This window comes from Armigeres subalbatus, unplaced genomic scaffold, assembly GCF_024139115.2.
Source record: "Armigeres subalbatus isolate Guangzhou_Male unplaced genomic scaffold, GZ_Asu_2 Contig555, whole genome shotgun sequence".
NCBI lineage: Eukaryota > Metazoa > Arthropoda > Insecta > Diptera > Culicidae > Armigeres > Armigeres subalbatus.
In genome coordinates this window covers 42690-62341 of record NW_026943320.1, presented here as the reverse complement: position 1 = coordinate 62341, position 19652 = coordinate 42690, and the positions used below count along the sequence as shown (strand labels likewise).

At 35.5% G+C, this 19652-nt stretch overlaps 2 protein-coding genes and 1 long non-coding RNA gene across 8 annotated transcripts in view; all 3 read right to left on the bottom strand.

Annotated features, from left to right (window-relative positions):
• The window catches only part of LOC134204370 (uncharacterized), a 56217-nt gene extending 38133 nt beyond the window's left edge, over nt 1–18084 (bottom strand). For 4 of the 6 annotated variants that reach the window (XR_009977854.1, XR_009977851.1, XR_009977853.1 and 1 more), the window contains exons 1-2: nt 17931–18065; nt 17528–17876 (exon numbers count right to left, since the gene is read on the bottom strand). Coding sequence is in view for 1 of the 6 variants with exons in the window: in XM_062679192.1 (XP_062535176.1) it covers nt 17569–17876; nt 17931–17940 (318 nt within the window). In the remaining 5 variants the exon portion in view is untranslated. Of the gene's footprint in view, nt 1–11750; nt 11914–11980; nt 12228–17527; nt 17877–17930 lie in introns of those variants that run through there. The other 2 variants (XR_009977852.1, XM_062679192.1) reach the window with 2 other exon arrangements.
• Nucleotides 9063–17940, bottom strand: LOC134204375 (uncharacterized). The gene is made up of 6 exons (XM_062679194.1): nt 17931–17940; nt 17630–17876; nt 11479–11557; nt 10344–10571; nt 10152–10283; nt 9063–9494 (listed from the first exon to the last, which is right to left on the bottom strand). Exons 1-6 carry the CDS (start codon nt 17938–17940, stop codon nt 9258–9260), a joined length of 933 nt encoding a protein of 310 aa, XP_062535178.1. The 3' UTR covers nt 9063–9257.
• A 686-nt stretch (nt 18085–18770) lies between the features above and the next one.
• On the bottom strand, nt 18771–19652 carry LOC134204374 (uncharacterized). Its single transcript, XR_009977859.1, has 4 exons — nt 19515–19652; nt 19295–19400; nt 19107–19204; nt 18771–19022 (listed from the first exon to the last, which is right to left on the bottom strand). It is a non-coding gene; the product is annotated as an uncharacterized LOC134204374 (long non-coding RNA).

Sequence of the window (19652 nt, the reverse complement as noted above, 5' to 3'; positions counted from 1 at the left end):
ACCCGAAGCCGACTCATTTGAGTTTTGACAGATTGATAGTTATTTAGAACGAAATGGTTTTGGCGCCAATTTCTCGCGAACAAAGTTTAGCTGTCGAACTGTCAAATCTAACCATGCTCCGCAGCAGGGTTATTTTAACCACGGCGAAATAACCATCGAACTGTCAAATTTTAACTAAAAGTTAAACGAATCGGTGGAATGGTTCACAGCCTAATAGTCGAGATTTATATATTTTCACATATAACTCTCATGTTTGAGCAATGCAGAAGCAAAATGGCGTCGACAGAACACGTTCCATCGATAGAGCTGAGTGAGCTAGATCTTTCAGCCGAAATCCTTAAAATTTTCGAAGGTGTGTTTGGTTGGAGATGTAAATTTTCTTTCCATAAATTAAATATTTTTATGGTTTTCAGCGAACAATTTTACTGTAGTTGGCTAACATTTCTCGCGACGAGCTGCTCAAAACTCTCCAAATAGACGAGGAAGTTTGGAACGTCGATGAAATTTTCCGCCGAATAACAGAATGGCGAAAAAGTAACGTGAGTTTGAGCAACATAAATTATTATTCCATAATGTTATCATTTGGAACATTATGCAGGGATACGATCTAGTTACATTCTTAAATGTGTATATGGAGGAATGGGACGGCGAGGAAATATTAGTAGAAACAGAGGAGCACATTGTTACTACGCCACCGGTAGTGAGATTGGCCTAGAGGAATGTACTGAAATCGTTAACTCCGACGCTGTTGCCAACGTTCCGGAAGCCAACGACATCAACAACGAAAGCGAAACGAAAATCGTACTATGCCGGACACCAACGAATCTTACAGAACCGAGCTGTGAAAGACAGATCAGAGTACTTCAAGTCAAACCTAAATTCGAGAGCCAACAGGAAAGCAAAACACCAGCGACTGTAGAAGAAGTTCACTTTCCATCGCGTAATACAACAGTGTTTGTCGGAGATACAAGTAGTCTTCAATCAATCGAAGGTACCAAGGGTCAAACTTTTTCACACCAAATACTAGCGCCTGCAGAAGGAATTAGTTGTTCGCGGTTAACCGAAATAATTACTCGATTACTCGAGTACACAACGAGAATTATTCACCGCGATATCCGGAAGCTGAAGTCAAATTCTTACCACGTTTCACAAAATTTCCTATAGAAGAATCGGGCTTTTCGAGGGCAGTCGAAGGTGGAAAAACTCACCTAGCTCAATGCCAAGGTCCTGTAGAGGAACCCCGTTGTTCGCAAGCCGCTGAAGTAATCCACATTAAAACAGAAAACCACAAGAATTCGGAAACCAACGCGTCCAGTGCCCCAGTGACACAACCTGGCTGTTCACGATCCTCCGGAGTAGTCCACATCAAGACCAATATCCAGAACAATCCTTATAAAATTTCAGCGGAGCTCGATCTGTACAATACAAGATAGCATCACCTATCCAGGAACCAAATTGTTCCAACCAACCAGAGAAGAAAGTCCGAGTAGACCTGATTTACAGCACGATTCAACACCAACAACAAGCGGTAATGCCTGCCACGTGCAAATCGCACCACCCGATCTGCCAGCGCCTGCAGAAGGACCGAACCATTTATCAGTCACCGAAATAGTCAACATTAATACCGTGAGTATTGGAGGCAAAACCCAATCTGTACCAAGCAAATACATTAGCATCTGTAGGAGAATCGAGCAATTACGGAAACGATGTACAAATAGTATCAAGCATCACACCAGCGCATGTAGGAGGCCGAGCTGCTCAAAAGCATTGGATCAAGTTGGCCAAAAAATATTGATAAAAAGCTGTTCAAAGATTCAGTGTTCAAATCTTGGTTGAACTATTGAACAGAACTATTACAGGGAAGGAGATTTTGGAAGCGAGGAGCACGAGGTCCTCTATCAAATGAAAACAGCGGGAGCTGGTTGGAATTATCGCCGATTACCATAATAGCTTGGGCATTGCGGTCAAAGAAGAAGTCCTTCGTGACTACAGTGAAGCAATAATAACTCAATTCAAACACGAAACATTGGTATGTATTGAATTTCCAACTCAATTATTATTCATACTAAAATTAAAAACCTTTCCAGGACACGTACTTTGTAGCACGAAGTGGAAAGCGAAAAGAACCACGGTGGTAAACTTTTAATAGAATAACTAACCTGAAACAAAAGTTAATCAAACGAGCGTTTAAAGAAGAGGAACATCTGTATGGAAAAAAAAAATCTGATTGATCCATCTACTGTGAGCAACCCAGCAGCAAAGGAAGCAGTATTGTGGTTGGAAAGAAATTTTCGTCCATGGAGCACGGTTTTAGACAAATGGATCGAGTCCTTTTGAAAGCCGAAACCCAAACTGCTGAACTGTGCAAACGTCGATGAGATTCTCACAACACATCGACATTATTCCGATGAACATGGATATCAGATTGTGAGTATATTCTATACACCAGTAGGTACAGCCTGTAATCGCATATCTTCCCATGAACAGATAATCCAGCGAAGATGGGACATATATGCGACTACAGGTAGTATATCTTTTTTTTCTTTTAGCAGACATAATTCTCAATTCTACTTACCTAATTTGACGCTAATTTAAACCACTTACTTCCGTTATAGGTCAAAAACACAACATCGACTCAAATTAATATGTATTAGGTTGAAATGACTTTTGCTTGAACGCTTTTTAATCAAATGAATTGATCATTCAATGTGGTTCCATATAAAATACTTATGATACATAATGCTAAATTCGTAGCCTAGCGACAAGATATGCAAGTATTTCAAAAGCTGCAAGGCAAAACCACGTTGTCTTGAAAATCATCTCGACTTCACGATAGGTAAGGGAGCATCCATAAATTACGTAACGCTTAGAAGGGGGGTTTACCGAAGTGTGACAATCTGTACAAAAACTTTCAATGATGCATACAAAAAGTGTGACATAAGGGAGAGGGCTTGAAAATGGTCAATTTTGCGTTACGTAATTAATGGATCCTCCCTAATATCAGAATATACTCTAACGATGCATCATTATTATGGTTCCAGTCCAGTTGAAAATCGAATTTCGAACTCGCAAAAACCGATTTTATTCACGTTTAACTTATAGCGCATCATTGCGCAACTAGTGCACATTGTCCGCAACCAGATGCGCAGTAATAGAACTTGCGATTAATAGGAGAAAAATTGATTGTCGTAAGTTCACAAATTCGGTTTTAAGCTGCACACATAATACTTTGTTTTGATTCATAAATTATCATTAATTTAATTGTTCCCTATTGGGTTATTGATAGCATTGCCGAAGATTATACTGAAAATGTTCATGGGATAAATTTTCTGCCCTTCTTGCCCATTAGGAAATTAATTTAATTCTTTTATTTAAGGAAAATTAACAATTTGCAACAATCTGCTGGACCACCTCTAAATCATTTTGTATGAATTCTAAGTTGGTGCTACGCCGACAATAATAAAACATTTCAGAATTTAATTCAAAGCACAACTAGTCAGTTTACAATAAATACAACCCAGGCAACAAACGTATAGGCGTAGGAGGCGTAGGAAGTAAAATCATCTGTCGACTGGCTTCAATCATAACATAAATTTAGTGAATATCTTTTTCCATTATGAAATAAATTTTACTTACTTTTTCCAGCGATTCATGGAACACATTCTAAATTCTAATAAGTAAGTCTACATTTAGGAATAAATTAGCGTTTTGGATATGGCTTAGATATTACTTAATTACTATTTTCTTTTAGATTAATGTGACGTTTTTTCTTGTTATTGCTTTGACTTACACGGAAAATAAATTATATCTAATATAATTTAATGGGGTGACTGAATATTACGCAACGCAACATAAAATTAATAATATTCAGATTTTATTTCGAATTTACTCAGAATATTTAAAATGAAATGTTTTTGTTTAAATACTTGTTACACGTGAGCCTGTTGATTTGGCAAAACTAATTTGATTTTTTGTTATGAACTATTCATGCATTCATAATATGTTTCAATTCGGAAAATGATTGATCAAGTTGTTTGACATGAGTTCCGGAGTTTATTATGTACTATCAAGAACTTTAATGGGTGCGAAAGACTTAAATGCTTAAAAACTTAATTTTTGCGTTATATTTGAACAAACCATTAGAACAATAAATCTCAAGCTTTTGGATAGGCTCTTTTGGATTTCCATTCCTTATATTTAATAGCATGCTTATTGTGGTAGTATGGATACAATCAAACAATTCATTTAAAAAATCGGTGCATATATTTCCTCGACCGTTCGATGGATGTTTTAAAATAGTGGTTAATATTTTACTCCGAAGCCCGATAAAGTTACTCTTTATCATATAATAAATGGCGTAATCTTAATAGCATGATTATTTTATAGTTTTAAAATAATTAATATTAATTAATATTATTTTTTATGAATTAATTTATATATAATACATTTTTATTGTCCTCCTGAAATAGGTTGAAATAGATTTCAAATTGTTGAAATTAGGTGACGACAATGGTATCACTAAATGGAATCAGTTTTACCTAAGATCCTCAAGTATCTCGATCAACCCTTCAAAGATAATGTATCATCGAATCTGCTAGATTTCATCAAATCATCAGACGCCGATAGAGGTAGTTGCACCCATATTGTACAATGTTTTAACTCTAATTGAATATTTTAAAATGTATTTCTAGATTCGACCATCTCGGCTGTTCTTCTTTGCTGAATAATGTTTTGAAACCAACCAAAGTGACCAAAACATATAAGCCATCAATTCTATCAGCGCAGGAAGACATCATCTTTTTGCGGAATCAGATCATCAAGTGACCCAGAAGATCAACGACTTTAATGCAGCGTACGAGTCACTAGGTCTTAAAACCGTCCCAAAGTTAGTATTCAGAGGCAAAGATATCACGTCGTTGAGTGGGCAGATACGAAGTACATTATAAGTCTATTGTATACGTACTTGATACGGCAGAAAGAGCCATCGATGTTTTAGTAAAGCTCAGCTCAATTTTCGGATTAGAATATTCAAAATTTGTAGACTGGTATGGAATTTCATTTGTTCTTTCATATATGATTTAGCTGTACCAGAACAATATGAATCCATCAACAAGCTCAAGCGATACTTATCGCAATAACAATATGTTCCACTGTATGATTGAAGGCTGCACAGTCACTGCCATGAATGTTTACGTATACTTTGGACCATCTAACCATATTACATAAGATCCCAAGGAACTATCGATATGTGTGCACATTCCCATGATGTTCCCAAATACTGTCCAATTGGTATGTGTTTAAAAGGCATGTGCTAGGACACGTTGATCGTCAATATCAAACGACTGAAAACAGAAAACTGTTCGCGAAGACTTATCCGCATCCGCTGATGTTGGAATAACCGCAGGGCAAATTTTACTACACCAGACGCAACAACTGATCATGTAGAGTTCGCAGAGGATAAAGTACAAATTACATCATATTCAGAAAACATGAGAGATATTGAACAGGCAGCTTTAGAGTTTACGTTAGAGCTCCACAGTGAAACGAATTTGACCTGAAATGATATTCAACACATACAGAGAAAAGTTAAGACATTAAATTGCAACATTGTTGAAAAGATTGAAGGACTATTATCATTTGAAACAAGGGACCTCAAATTGAACTAGAATTAAACAAATAAACAAAAGCTCCAGAATCCATTTGACCTTATTGAAACGGATTTCAAATTTTTCAAATATTTAGAAGAATTGAATATTTTCGTTTACCCTTAACAGTTAAAGTACATGGAGAAAAAACAACAGACAACTTAGACTTCCCGAAGACGAAATGAAAAGTAACCTTGTAATGATGGATATAGAATTCCAGCTAAAATCATACTTCAGTACCGCAGATATTCTTAAGCTCACAATTGAAAACACTAATCAGCTCGAAAAGAACAAAGATATAAGTAGCATTGTAAACGGACAGCTATGGAAAACATTACACAGAAATATCCTGATGACATATTATTGCCACTATCATGCTATTCAGATGATTTTGAAATAAATGATCCTCTTAGCGCGCATAATAAACGGCACGTAATTTGTGGTACATACTACAGTTGTCCTACTATTCCTGAACAACATAGCTCCAAACTTAACAACATTTTTGTGGCAGGCATGATGAAGAAAGTGGATATTAGTGAAGTAGGTTTGAACATGTTACTCGGGCACATTGTACATCGCTTCAAAGAGATAGAAGAACGAGGAATCATGTTCGAAATTGATGGAAATCAGTGAAGGTTAGATTTATACTTGTCCTACTACAGGGTGATAATTTAGGTCTACATCAAATGCTGAATTTTTGTCATTTAATGCTAATTATTATTGTCGCTTTTGTCGAAGGTCTCGTGAAGAATGCCAAAGTGATGTTGAAGAACATTGTATGTTTCTGTAGAACGGTACAAAATTACGAAGAAGATGTAACTCTCCAAAGACCATCAGAAACAGGCCTCAGGGGTGGTACAGTTTTCAATGATTTGCCATCTTTCCATGCAGTTACGAACATAAGTGTAGACCCAATGCATGATTTTTACAGCAATGGGGTTTGTAGCTTTGGTCTCACTGCTGTATTGAATTATTGCATTTATGAAAACGATTCCTCTCGTTGAGCAAGTTCAATGCGCAAAAACAATGTTTAGCAGAACTGCGTTAGATTCATCACTTAGGAGAATGGGTGACATTACAGAAACATATTTGTCCAATCAGAAGTGCAAAAGTGTAGTCATCAGAGCAACTGCTAGTGAGATGAAAGCGTTTGTCCACTATTTTCCATTGATAATGGGTCCATTTATTCCTAAGCATGATGAAGTTTGGGAGTTTTGTAAAATTTTGATAAAATTGTCTGATAAAATTCTCTCACCAAGTTTTACTTAAAACGACATACAAGAATTGAATGATCTCTGTAAAATGCACCACATCCAATACCAAAAGTTATTTAATGAATCTCTTAAGCCTAAACAACATTTTGTATGTCACTTTGGCTCAGTCATTAATATAAGTGGCAGTGTTAGCAAAATGATGAACTTTCGATACGAGGCGAAGCATAAAGGGTTTAAGGAATATGCACGGCTGATTGGTGACATCTCGTCAGAACATTTGTTTTACGCTATGTGGTAAAGCAGCACTTCAATTTAGTAATGACTTGTACAAGAAAACATTTTTCCATCATCCTTCCGAAGCCAAGTTAGCACTTTTCAATTTTGAATCAAAGGAATATTTCAGTAATATTTTACCACCATATCCAGTTAAAATTGAAGAAGTAAAATGTACCGACACTATTAAATTTAAAGGCACTGAATTCAAGGTTGGATCGTACGTTACCGTTACAGAAATACTAAGTGTTTCATTATTTGAAATTATCGATATATGGATAACTAAAACCAACAATCCCTACATAGTAGGACAGTTATGGGAAACAGCTGGGTTTGATGATCATTTCCTAGCATATGGAAGTCATTGACAAAACGAAGAACTGTAAAATTTTTAGTATTGTTAACGTCGATGGACCACCATTAAATATTCATAATGTAGTAGATAAATGCTGTTCCGTAAGAAAACGGATTTTCTTTCAATGAATTTGTAATCAGTATAAGCACAATAAATTGTATGAGTGAGAGTATAAATAAGTATATGTAAATATATTGTACAATAAATAGTTGCAGCTAATAAAGCGTAAGTTTTAAAGAAAAATCTATTTAGACAGTGGCCTCATTGCTTTCCTCAACGTTTATTATTCGTCCGCTTTTTAATCAAATATCTTGATTTTGTACAATAAATTAAGACATTTGGTTGAAATGTACGAGTAATAAAAAGTCAGAAGGTATGGGGCGCTGCCAGATGGTTCTTCCCTCATTCTTCCCTGATTCTTCCCATTCTCACATTTGGCTCAGAACTAAAATATATGTTCGTGATACATGAGTATTAATTGATAAAACGCATAAATAATATAATCTGCTTCATAATGATAGTTATAAATATCACACATAAATTTTATTTGCGGTCATATACAATTCAATAATATCTACACATACAATTTATTTGTTCTGAGTCTAATGTTTTCTATGTTTTGCAAACATAATATATATTTGTGAAGGTTAATTGCAAAAAAAATTATGTGGTTTCCCGCATAACAGGTATACGGATAATTTCCTCAGTGTACACAGTTAAATTTGATTACCGAGGTCGGTAAATTTTTACTGGGTTTTTGAACAGCTGACTTTTCTCAGTAATAATCATTAATACCGAGAATCCTGTAAATCATGAAGCCTCAAAACTGTCAATAATCACCGAAAAAATCAGTTAACAATATATCAAACTTACTGACTTTTTCGGTAAATTTATTCTTGTTGTTTTCACTGTTTTATTGAAATACTCAGTAATTATTTTCAACGAAATTGTCAGTAAATATGACAAATCAGTCATTATTTCTAAAAATTTGATTTTCCGTTCTTTCAAAAAAACACAAACAAAATATATTTGATTTTTTTCAAATACATCTACTGAGCCACTTTTAGGCGAATTTCAATTTCACATTCAATTCATGATCCATTTTAATTAATATTTGCTCTTCAATTCAGGGTACTGAGAAATTTTTCTCCCGTCGTCGATAATGTGTTGATTTCCAACAATTTGCCATTATGAAAACGAAAAATTTTGTCACCGTTTTGAACATGCTTCAGCATAGATGGATATGTCCGCAACACCTTGGTTTGTAAATTTTCAAATTTGACCCAGAATTCTGGAGGGTCGGGGTAGAGCTTTTGGAAGTCAAGCTTGAGCTGTTTAAAATGAGATTACTTTAATATGTATTGTTTACGTACGAGTAATTGGGGTTTTGGCAGTTCATTTCAAAAATATATCAGAACATTATGCTCAAAATAGAACTTCGAAAAGTAAAACCTGCCTAAGCCACCTGTCATTAAATATATTACCAATTGACCATCGAAGCAAGTGGATACCGGAAACTCGAGTAGATATTTGTTAAACTCTCCAGCTTGGTGGACTCGATCTCGATCTTTAAAGTCTTTACCCACAACTCTGCGCGCGTGACTGACTGACGTGACTCTATATATATTTTTGGTGTGGGGCAGATGAACTTCATTTCGCCAATCTAAAATCAAAACACTTATGAATTAACATTGGCTATTTAAAACGTAAAAATATATATGCGGCTACAATAACCGCTGTGGAGTTTATTTATCTAGAGAAAAAGATCCATTAATTACGTAACTTGGTTATTTTCAAAAACACCTGATTTGCTGATTTGCGAATAAGGTATTCAAGATGATAGTGCAGTCTTCCAGAATGTCTATGGAGCCCTCTTGCATGCTGATGAAACCACAATGCTTGAGGTACATCATTGTTACTTGAACGCAAAATCGGATAAGTTTCGACTAGAGACAATGCTATTAGGTTCTTTTGGAATGCTGATGGACGACTAAAAAATACATAATTCTAATTAACAATCAATATTCGCAGTCTATATATATATAAGTTACAAATAAGATTGCCCTTTTCACCACTTGGCACCAATAACCAGATGTATCCAGATAACGAGTTACAGCACGGGTAGCATAGGAGGCGCAACATCACAACACCCTCAATTCACAGAGCATAAGCAGATAAGCCGATCAACGGAAGAACGTTGAGAACACGAGACAACATGTTTTCCAAGAAGGCAAAGGACCAGTGCACAGCATAAGAGATAAGTATAAGAAGTGCACGCCCACGCTTCTGAGTTCAACTAACCGGATGCCTACCCGGCACAAGACGACAACGACTTGCTGCATAGATAATGATGTTAGGAGAATAGTAGTGATAACGAAGTGCTAGAGTTAATAAATACGGAACAATAAAGAGAATTCATTCATTCTGTTGTTAGCCTTGTAACTGGTAGTTTAGTTTTTTAAAACCTTTTCTTCGTAATCCTACGAAAACATATATATATATATATATATATATATATATATATATATATATATATATATATATATATATATATATATATATATATATATATATATATATATATATATATATATATATATATTAACATCAATCGCGTCTTTACTCGTACTGAACAGGGGAAGCAAAAAATGGAATGTTTGAAGCAAGGCAATATTCGCACAACACGTGCTTGATTTGATTCATAAGCTTCTCATTAGGTCGGATGCCTTGCTTCAAACATTCCATTATTTGCTTCCCCTGTTCAGTACGAGTTAAGACGCGATTGATGTTAATTTCCTAGAAGTACATAAAAGTTGGATCATATTGCAAATCTTATCTCTGAACAAATAATCCCACCTTCTCAAGCCGAATACCATGGTACGGATTTTCGTCAGTAGCATCAGAACAATCGTCATCAGTGTCCTGGTCATCTTCAGTATTTCTTCCTCCGATGTCACCACTTCTTTCATTTTCGTTTTCTAAATCATCCAGTTGCTCTACAATGTATTCTTCAATTGCAGGCCCATTCGAAATATCAGTTTGGATACGTTGAATTGCTTTAATTAATTTGGTCTTCAATCTCAGCTGGAATAATCGATATCATTCTAAGTCCATGAAAGTTTGTACATCATCGATACCTTCAGAAACTAAGAACATAACAATTAAGAATTAGTAAACTATCAAAACAATATGAGGGGAATTTATATGCATACTCGATAATAAATATCTGTTCCAAAAATGAATTTCGGGTAGCATTACTTTGATTATGAGAGAATCTATAAAAATTTGAAGATTCTTGGAATTTGGAGAATCCCCCAATATATTACATTACATTTTTTTGAAAGTTAATCTGAACATCATAAACATAAATTCTTTGAATATTTTTGAATATTCGAGGTTCTGGAAAAAAAACACGCTTTACGAACAGTTTTCTCCTTACCACACTCCATAGCACATGATACTAGACGACGCTAACCGCACGAAGCCCACAACATCGGGCTATTCTGTTCCATAGTTCAAAATAAAGTTTTTTATTTGGTTCGGCAAACAATGCAGAAACAAGCTAGCACATGCTACATTTAGAATCTCGTCTGGTGCAGACATTTTTAATGGGATTTTGTGGGTTATGGACTATTTTGGGTTGCCACATATGTTATACAAATGGATTGAATGGTGTTCGATTCATAACCCTCACAGTGCATTACTGTGTAAACAGGTATAAGTTACAAAGCTCAAAGTTCAGTAAGATATGTGTAGATTACAACAAAAACATTTACCTTTGCCATTAAAATGTACTTCTGAATTAGTTATAATTGTAAATTGCACTAGTACGCCACTTTTATTTACATCTCACAGCGGTACCTCTAATTTTCAGACCGGTTGCCGACATTGAATTTCGTGCGGGTGATACTTTTCCTCTTTTCCATCTCTGGTTTGCGCCTGATGGTCCGGTAAACCGCCAATGTAGTCTGGGAAATCGTCCAGTGGTTACCTTGATTTTAATCTTGCCTTCATGGAGCTTCAGAATGCCTTCCTTAACCTCGTGGTCATGATTCATTTCGATTGTGGTTCTGTATTCGCGATACGAGAACATATTCTGTGTTGACGATAACGATTCTTTTCATGACTGTGCTCCTGCTCATTATCTCACCTATCGTCATATTTCCGGTCGCAACTGTGTCTGTCTACTATGATCCTTCAATCAGTCGAAGCCTCCTCCTTCGTTGTTCTCCCACCAGAGCGCTCATTTCCACCAGAAAAGTTTCAGCTAGTCCTCCGCCAAGATTACGCAGAAGGTTTATGTTCATACTCCTTAAAACATATCCTATAGGACAGGTTGTATACTGCTCCGCTTTCTACCGGTGACACTTTTGAATCCGTTCTCCGTAGGTTCCAATCCAACTCGGTGGCGGTGTATCTTTGGGTCCTAAATTGTAATATTCGCTGTTTATTCGGCACTGTTTAATCAATCATTGTAAATAAACCGCACTCACCTCGAGCTACAGAAATGCTTCAACGCCGGTATAGCATTATATAGGTCCTATAGGATTTCTTCTCGCGAGAAAGCTTATATTATAATATAAGGAGGGGCCGGAAGGGCAGAAATGGTATGGTGTCGTGTGGGATAAATTATATGACAGCAAAGTTATGTCCTATTTCCATTAAAAACTGTCACTTTTAGATTGGTTAACAGTAATCCGTCTTCAGCAGGTCTTCAGTGGCTCGAGTAAATACTTGAAACTTCACAAATTTTATGAAAAAGAAAAAAAATGTTACGTTTATCAGAATGTATTTTTTCTACTCGTTTTGACAGAATCAAGATAAGATACACTGAAGCAAGAAGGTGGACATGAATCAATGCATTAAAACATTAAAAGGCTATAATAAAAAGCTTCGGAATATAATAAATAAAAAATAATAAATAAAAAAAGAACAACCGAAAAAGTTGATGCTGTGCGGCACGCGAGGGAAAAACAGAAAAACATATGGAACGGTTAACACTCATTTACATTATCAATGAATTGATCAATCAGTTAATCACACATCCACCTAATCACTGAATCATTGGATACCTAAATCACTAAGGGCCAATTTCTTCACTTCCGCTTAACTCTTAAGCGGTGCTTACCCATATGCTTAAACCTGGCTTAAGTCACTCAATCGCCCAAAACGGGTAACAAATTTCAATAAATCACTCATTTACTCAATAGGGTTTCAAAATATCAAAATTTGTTAACTTCATATTTGATCACTGTGATTATTTTGATTTTATTATTTGTATCGATTATTTTCTGTTGTTCGCTTCCTCTGAACACTTCTACTAGACGGGTAGGAATGTAAATCGATTGCTTTATCAAAAGTTGTGTAATCGCTTTGCGGCAAACAGGACACTATGAAACGATTTTGCCTGCATTGCTCTCGTGCAAAAAAAGGGGAAAAAATGTTCGGCGAAGTATTCTAGTTGTTGCTTTCGATGACAGTCCCGAAATTCTCGCAATAGTTGACCATGCGACTCCTACGTCTGGCATACCAGCATGGTCGAATCAGATCTGGATGGTTTCGGATTCAGTAAGGAACACCTTCGTAATACTTTTCATTTTAAGCTGTTTTACTACGTCACTTCTGAAACATTATTAGCCGTGTCACGACAGGGATCTGAAATATTGAAATAAATATTTATTTGTGAATTATAATATTTTGTGATGAAATCTCCTTTTCAAGAAAACTTACCGTAGGAAATTGTTCTCGAAGCACCGAAAGTGTTTCATAATCAGCCTGAAAAATCATGTCCCCAACCGGAAAAACAAAATGAGCTTCATCGATGAGAAATTTGGTCATTCATTCGATAGCACGTTTTGAAACCGCACCGAGGCAGATAGTTTTTTTTTCCAGAATAGTAGTAGATAGTAGTTTCCGTTCTTTACTGGGATCTCGGCGGCATCTTCAATGCTCCTTATCGGTGAACGCCACGTAAAATGTGCAATTGCCTTGGTTGTTCGTTTGCCGGTCGGATTGCCCGTATTTCATTTACTCTGATCGTAGCCAAAAACATATCAGAGGTAAACAAAATGAAAATGACAACTGTTGTCAAACTGACGTGGTTCGAATTGAGGGCTCCTCAATGGTCGAGTGATTGTAATAATTGTAATCCGTCACTCCCCAGGGGTATATAGTGGTGCCCGGAAAAATGGCCACCCCTCCGTCTATGTATTCGTCAATGGGCAGACTCCAGAGGCTCTTTGCGGCGAAACCTCCACAAAGAAATAAAAGAAGTCGACCGAATCCTAACTTGGCAATAAATTAAGGCAACAGCTAGACATCACTCTGAATGCCCGGATAGAAATTTACAGTTCCTTGTATGGTATGATCCATTGGAATACATTTGGTTGTATGGTAAATAATACAATCTATTGTACTTTTTATTGTAAATTTTTCACGGTTGTAAAAATCCTTTATTGTACTTACTTTAAAAGTACAATACATTTTAAATGTGACCGATACATTCTATAATATTTTAGTTGTTCGCTTATGTTTTATATTGCTCATCCAAAAATTAAACAAATTATAAAAGTATTCCATCTCGGTGTTAAAATAATCCGTTTTAAAGAAAATAAAATATAATTTTAGAATATTTCATAGATTCATTATGTTGATGGAATAACAATTGAAAACAATAAAATAACAATAACTTTCATTATTACATGAAAAAACGTTCTACCGATTTTCAAATATATGTTTTAATTGCAGGTCTTGAAATATTCATGTTCTGATCAATTTAAATTTAAAAATTCAAAGGAACAAAATCTTTCACTTTTAATTTTACTTGGAGAATGCCTGGATTTAGATGAGCGTGTACAATTTTGTTTGTGATTAGTGAGAAGACGAAGTAAACGAAGTGTTTCTTATATAATCGTCTATGCGGTACAAAGTTAGTACGCTTTTTATATCGAAGTTGGATTTTCTCCAGATACAGATCCAGATAAGGATTTTCTCCCAACTTCGGAAGTAGTGCGCTGGATTCACCTAAAGATGCGCTAAACAATGCAAAAATTAGTTTGACAGATAAAATTTCGGAAGAAAGTTCGGTTCGGAAGTCCCGACTTCCGAATTCTAAGTTGATGCTACGTTGACAATACTGATTCTGCGAGCAAGCAACGGCCGATCATTTCCCGCTGTACCGTGGTGAGTATCTATCAAGGTATCTATAGTGTTATCATCATGATACCGGATCATTTTGATGTGGGATAAATCTTTCAACACGTAAAGAAAACAACCTTTAAATTAAAACCTTATAAGCATCAACCTATTCGAAAATATCAATACACCAATTCATTATGCCATCTGATGAATGATCCCATACCAAAAAGCAATAACATTCATAAGTTAATGAAAAGTATAAGTTTTGGAATGTATGTGCCTATAGTAGCATTATTGTTTTTTAAGTGAAAGACCTTCAGGAAGGGGTCCCTTGATTTACACCACCGATACAGTTCGTAGATTTTTTATTAACATGTATCCTTGTTCCTTTTCAGAAATTGAATAAATGATAAAACACTGCTGCATGCCACCATCACTGATGATTCAATATCGTTCGGCGACTATCATCGAGCTATATCACCAACGGGATACAATAAAAAATCAAACAGGTAACTTTTGTTTTTCTTCTCGGCTTATACTTTTTTTAAGAAACCTGACATGATCTTATAATTTACGTCTTCCACAGGAAAAATATGCGAGCAGCATTAGTTACAGCGGCTTCAGTGAGTATAGCCGTTTGCATCATTGGCGACTGAAATCTACGTTTATGAATCCCGTTTATGAGAAATGAATGAACTAAAATCAAATTGAAATCATTTTGAGCATGAGCATGAGCATGAGCAGGATAACCGTACAATTCGTAGTTGCTACTCCGTGATTGACTAGAACTTGCGAAATTGCACAGGGAACCAATTGAATGGAGCTTGGGTTTAGCTATCATTCTCAATGTGCAAATTTCGGAAATTCAATGCATTTTTACTAAGTCAATTACGGCGCCGGCCACGTCCTTACGGTCATCAAGGGAAGGAAGGATTATTAGTTCAACTCTCGTTGCTACTAGAGACCGAGTATACTCTGCATCTCCACGATAGTCTTAGGATAGGATATTGTGTTAGTATGAAGGGATATATTATCTGGATTCACTTTAGTAAATAATGCGATCTATGGGATAGGGAATATATGAATGAGAATTAGAAGTACTAGACTAATGAGAAAGTATTAAAGTGAATTCTAATGGATTCATTTTTACAATTAGAATTGGAAGGCTATTGATTCTAATACCACGCACACGTCTACCATACCATCGCTACCCGCACATCAACCTCACACATTCTTACTTGTATGAGGCCTGCACGAGCATAGCGACCGTATATAGCATTCGTATGCGGGTACAAATGAATACCAATCTATTTTTACATTTTATTTACTGCTACTAAGTAACAGGCAGCTTTTTATAACAATTCTATATTTAGAATCATACTTGCTAGCAATGAGAATTTGATTTGCAAAGAGAATGAGTTATATGATTAATGACATTATCTAATAGGAAATTGGAAAGGGCCAGGGATCAAACCCTTAATCTCCTGCTTATGAGGCAGAAGCAGTGACACAAGGCCACCAAGCACCCTTCTAAAATCAAATTGAAATCATTTTGAAACAAAAATAAAATTGTATTAAAATTTTTTTTTTCTAAATTTCAAATAAATTTAAATTGCATTAAATTGAAATTAATTTAAAATCAAATTGAAATTAAATTAAAGCTGAATTGAATTTAATTAAAATTGAAGTAGAATTATCTTAAAAATATATTAAAAATGAAACAAAATTTAAATTTACTGATTACAAATAAAATTTAAAACTAAATTGAAATAGTACCAATAAAATAAATTGTACAACATTAAATTGTATTTTTATTGTAATATTGAAGTCGAGATAGAAGTGAAATTTATTTAAAATCCCATTGTACTTCCACATTGTTTTCTATTGTTTTGGGCTTCGAAATCATCCCATTGAAGAACCGTTAAATCAATTGTTTTGCTCTGAATTTTGTATGAAATTTTTTCGATTTTTTTATTGTAAAGATACATAACAACCCCCCTTTTTTATTGCAAAGTCCCATTTACCATTCATTTAATCGTGGAAAACAATTGTCTCTGAGGTGATTTAGTTGTTAAAATTCCATTACATTCAATGGTAATTTCTATGTTTTACATGGTGATGTAACAGTAAAATTTATAATATTCTAATCATATTTTTATCCGGGTGGAGATCTTTCACTTGCACCACTTGGGGTGTACAGTACACATAAGTAAGTAAAGTATTCCGTTTCAGCATTCCGTCCATTCGGAATCACAGGAGGGATCGATTCGAAATAGCAGGAAGATTCCGTTATAAATCGTAGAAGGATTTCGTTTGGAATCACAGAAGGATTCAGTTTCTCTTTCAGTTCTCTTTGGATTCCGTGGGACTTTTTTTCGAAACTCAGGAATCTCTAGGAATCGCAAAAGTGTTCCTTTCGGAAATTGTTTTGACTCGCTTAGTCACATGAGAATCAATGTACTAAAGTGCCTTGGAACCTTGCAGTTGAGTTAACACTTAAGAAAGTGCTTCATCAACATAAAGCTGTGAGAAGGCAATGTCCCTCTGGGTGATGTAATAACAACAGAGAAGATTTTCAACATCCTCCATAATTTCATTAAAATAAAACATAAGAAAAGTTCAGTTCAAAGAAATTAATCAATTCGATTCTATAAAACAAATCAGATTGCTATATATAAATATAGGGGGAATGACGGCTTTGGCAGGTTTTGTTCTATTATTGGCAGGGGAGTTTTTTATGACTGACTAGGCTCAAATTTGGCCTAAACATTCTTTGCATATCGAAGAATATTGTGGCCAAATTTCATAAAATTTGGTCGACAAAAACCCCCCTGCCAATAATAGAACAAAACCTGCCAAAGCCGTCTTTCCCCCTATGTATAAATAAAAGATTTTGTACATACCTGAAGCCCTTCAGTTCCACTGACTGATCAACGGATCTATATTACTCGAAACGACCAAACCACCATGTCACCTGAAATATCGTTCCTTGGCGCCACGTAAACCTTCCATTTGTTGTTTTCATCGTGGCAGCCGTACTCGAACTCGAACTATCGTCGTAGTAGGCCGTATTCTGCGTTTGTTGTTCATACCGCTCGTATACCTCTTGCGCCAGTCTCAATTTGGTCTCCATCCTTCGGACTTTGTCCTGCTTCCTGCGCAGTTGAATCTCCATAATCCTCTCAGCCGGTAGTGGAGAAATCGCTGCTGCTACTCGTTGTTTCTGCGATAGCCAATTGGGACTCAGCACATCTAGCATAAACAAAGACATTATTTCCAAAGTTGAAAATCATAACCTGAACTTACCCTGCTGCATAGCGTATTTGTAGGAGAAATGGTAGAATAACCAGGCCTTAGTTTCCAAAAACGAAGTGTACGCGAGCCCCGCACTGTCTTTTGATCACGGAGTCTACAATCAATAATTGATTGACATAATTCTCGCTTAACTTTTCAAAAGGTCCTAAGTAACATTTTTTCATGAATTAATTTGAATAGCGCAATCAACAGACCAATATGAAAGCTTTGATTGCACTACTCAAATTAATTCATGAAAAAAATGTTACTTATGTCCTTTTGAGAAGTTAAGCGAGAATTATTCATTAAATTTAGTGAATTATTCAATAAAAAATTGTAAACTTGAAAAATGTTAGGAAATCATAAATGACATTCCGCAAAATCCAATTGGACACGCGAAATGACATTTTACCTGACTTCAAGCAAATGCGCAAGGTCTTCGGCCTTCAGTCGAGCAGCAAATTCGATCATGTTATTCGCAATATCATGTTATTCAAAGGTGTTATTCGGCTGTCAGAAATGTATGGGAATATTACCTTCGAAAAACATGTTATTGGCCGAATAACACCAAAGCGCGAATAACATGTTATTCAATCGTAGTGAGGATATACACAGAAAGAAAAAACACTATTAAAATTAAAAAAACCATTGGTAAATTTAAAAAGTTGCGTTGGTTCTTTTTCGTAGAGAGTCTCATATGTTCAGTGCAAAAGTTGATCAACTTTTGTTTTCAAAGCGTTTCAAAGTTAATCACCCGTTCCAAAATTAAAAGTTTAAACTTTTAGAAATGAAACTGTAGAACTGTCGAACCGAAATTGTTACACTGTTCAAAATAAAAGTTGTTTTCCCCTCTTAAAACCAAAATTTTGGCACATTTTATTTTACTTTAAAATTTTTCATTTCATTTAATCAAGTCAATTCTTTTTTGAAACATGTTTTATTTAATATCGATTTTAGTTTACTTGTTTATTTCAATCAAGATTTAAACACTGTTTAATAAAAATACATGGATACCAGGGTAGTTTTATCGGGAAACGGTGAAGCTGTTGGCATCTGCTAAACCAGGCATTCTCTCGGGTATTCCATTTTATTCGTCGTTTTTATCTGTCCGAAGAATAAATTAAATATTTAGAAATTTAAGCTCATAGGTCAATATTTGCTGTGGCTGGGAACTGCCCGGAGACGTACCTTGAGTTGTAGGCTTATTTACTTAGTACATCTTTTGTGAATACGTTTGGCTCACTGCTGACCAACTGGCCTTCTCATCCGCCATCAACCGTTCCGCTCTGAAAACACAATAAAAACAAGCATATTAGAATTAATATATTACAATTTTCCTTTTCACTGCGTGAACAAGGTTTTTCACCTGTGACTACCTTGTTTTGAGTTTTTCCCTGTTCCAATCGATTGGTCGGCACCGGAATACCTTGACTTTGCAGCGAAGCAAACGAGCCGGAAATAAGCTCCGTCGAGACGACATATCTAATCAGAGAAAAATGAAAACAGAAATACATTATTTATTTTGCCTGGGTTTATTCGTGTGAGCATTTTTGAGAGCCTCGCGTAAAAACTTGTAGATATAAAACTAAAACGTACCTTCCGATTATAACGATGGCGGGAACAGTAAACAAATTCGATCAAATTAATTTTGCTACCATCAGCATATCAGCGACCAGCAGGACCAGCAAAACAGAAAACAAATTTTCTTTTCTGTCAACCGCGACTAATGCGACA

What these genes read in the sequence shown, in the direction of transcription:
- LOC134204375 (XM_062679194.1), bottom strand. An exon ending in AAGGCAAGATTAAAATCAAG is followed by an intron (nt 10,572 to 11,478) that starts GTAACCACTGGA and finishes CGATTATTCCAG; the next exon opens with CTGAGATTGAAGACCAAATT. An exon ending in TGTTGTGCGAATATTGCCTT is followed by an intron (nt 9,495 to 10,151) that starts GCTTCAAACATT and finishes ATTGTTAATTAG; the next exon opens with AATTATGTATTTTTTAGTCG.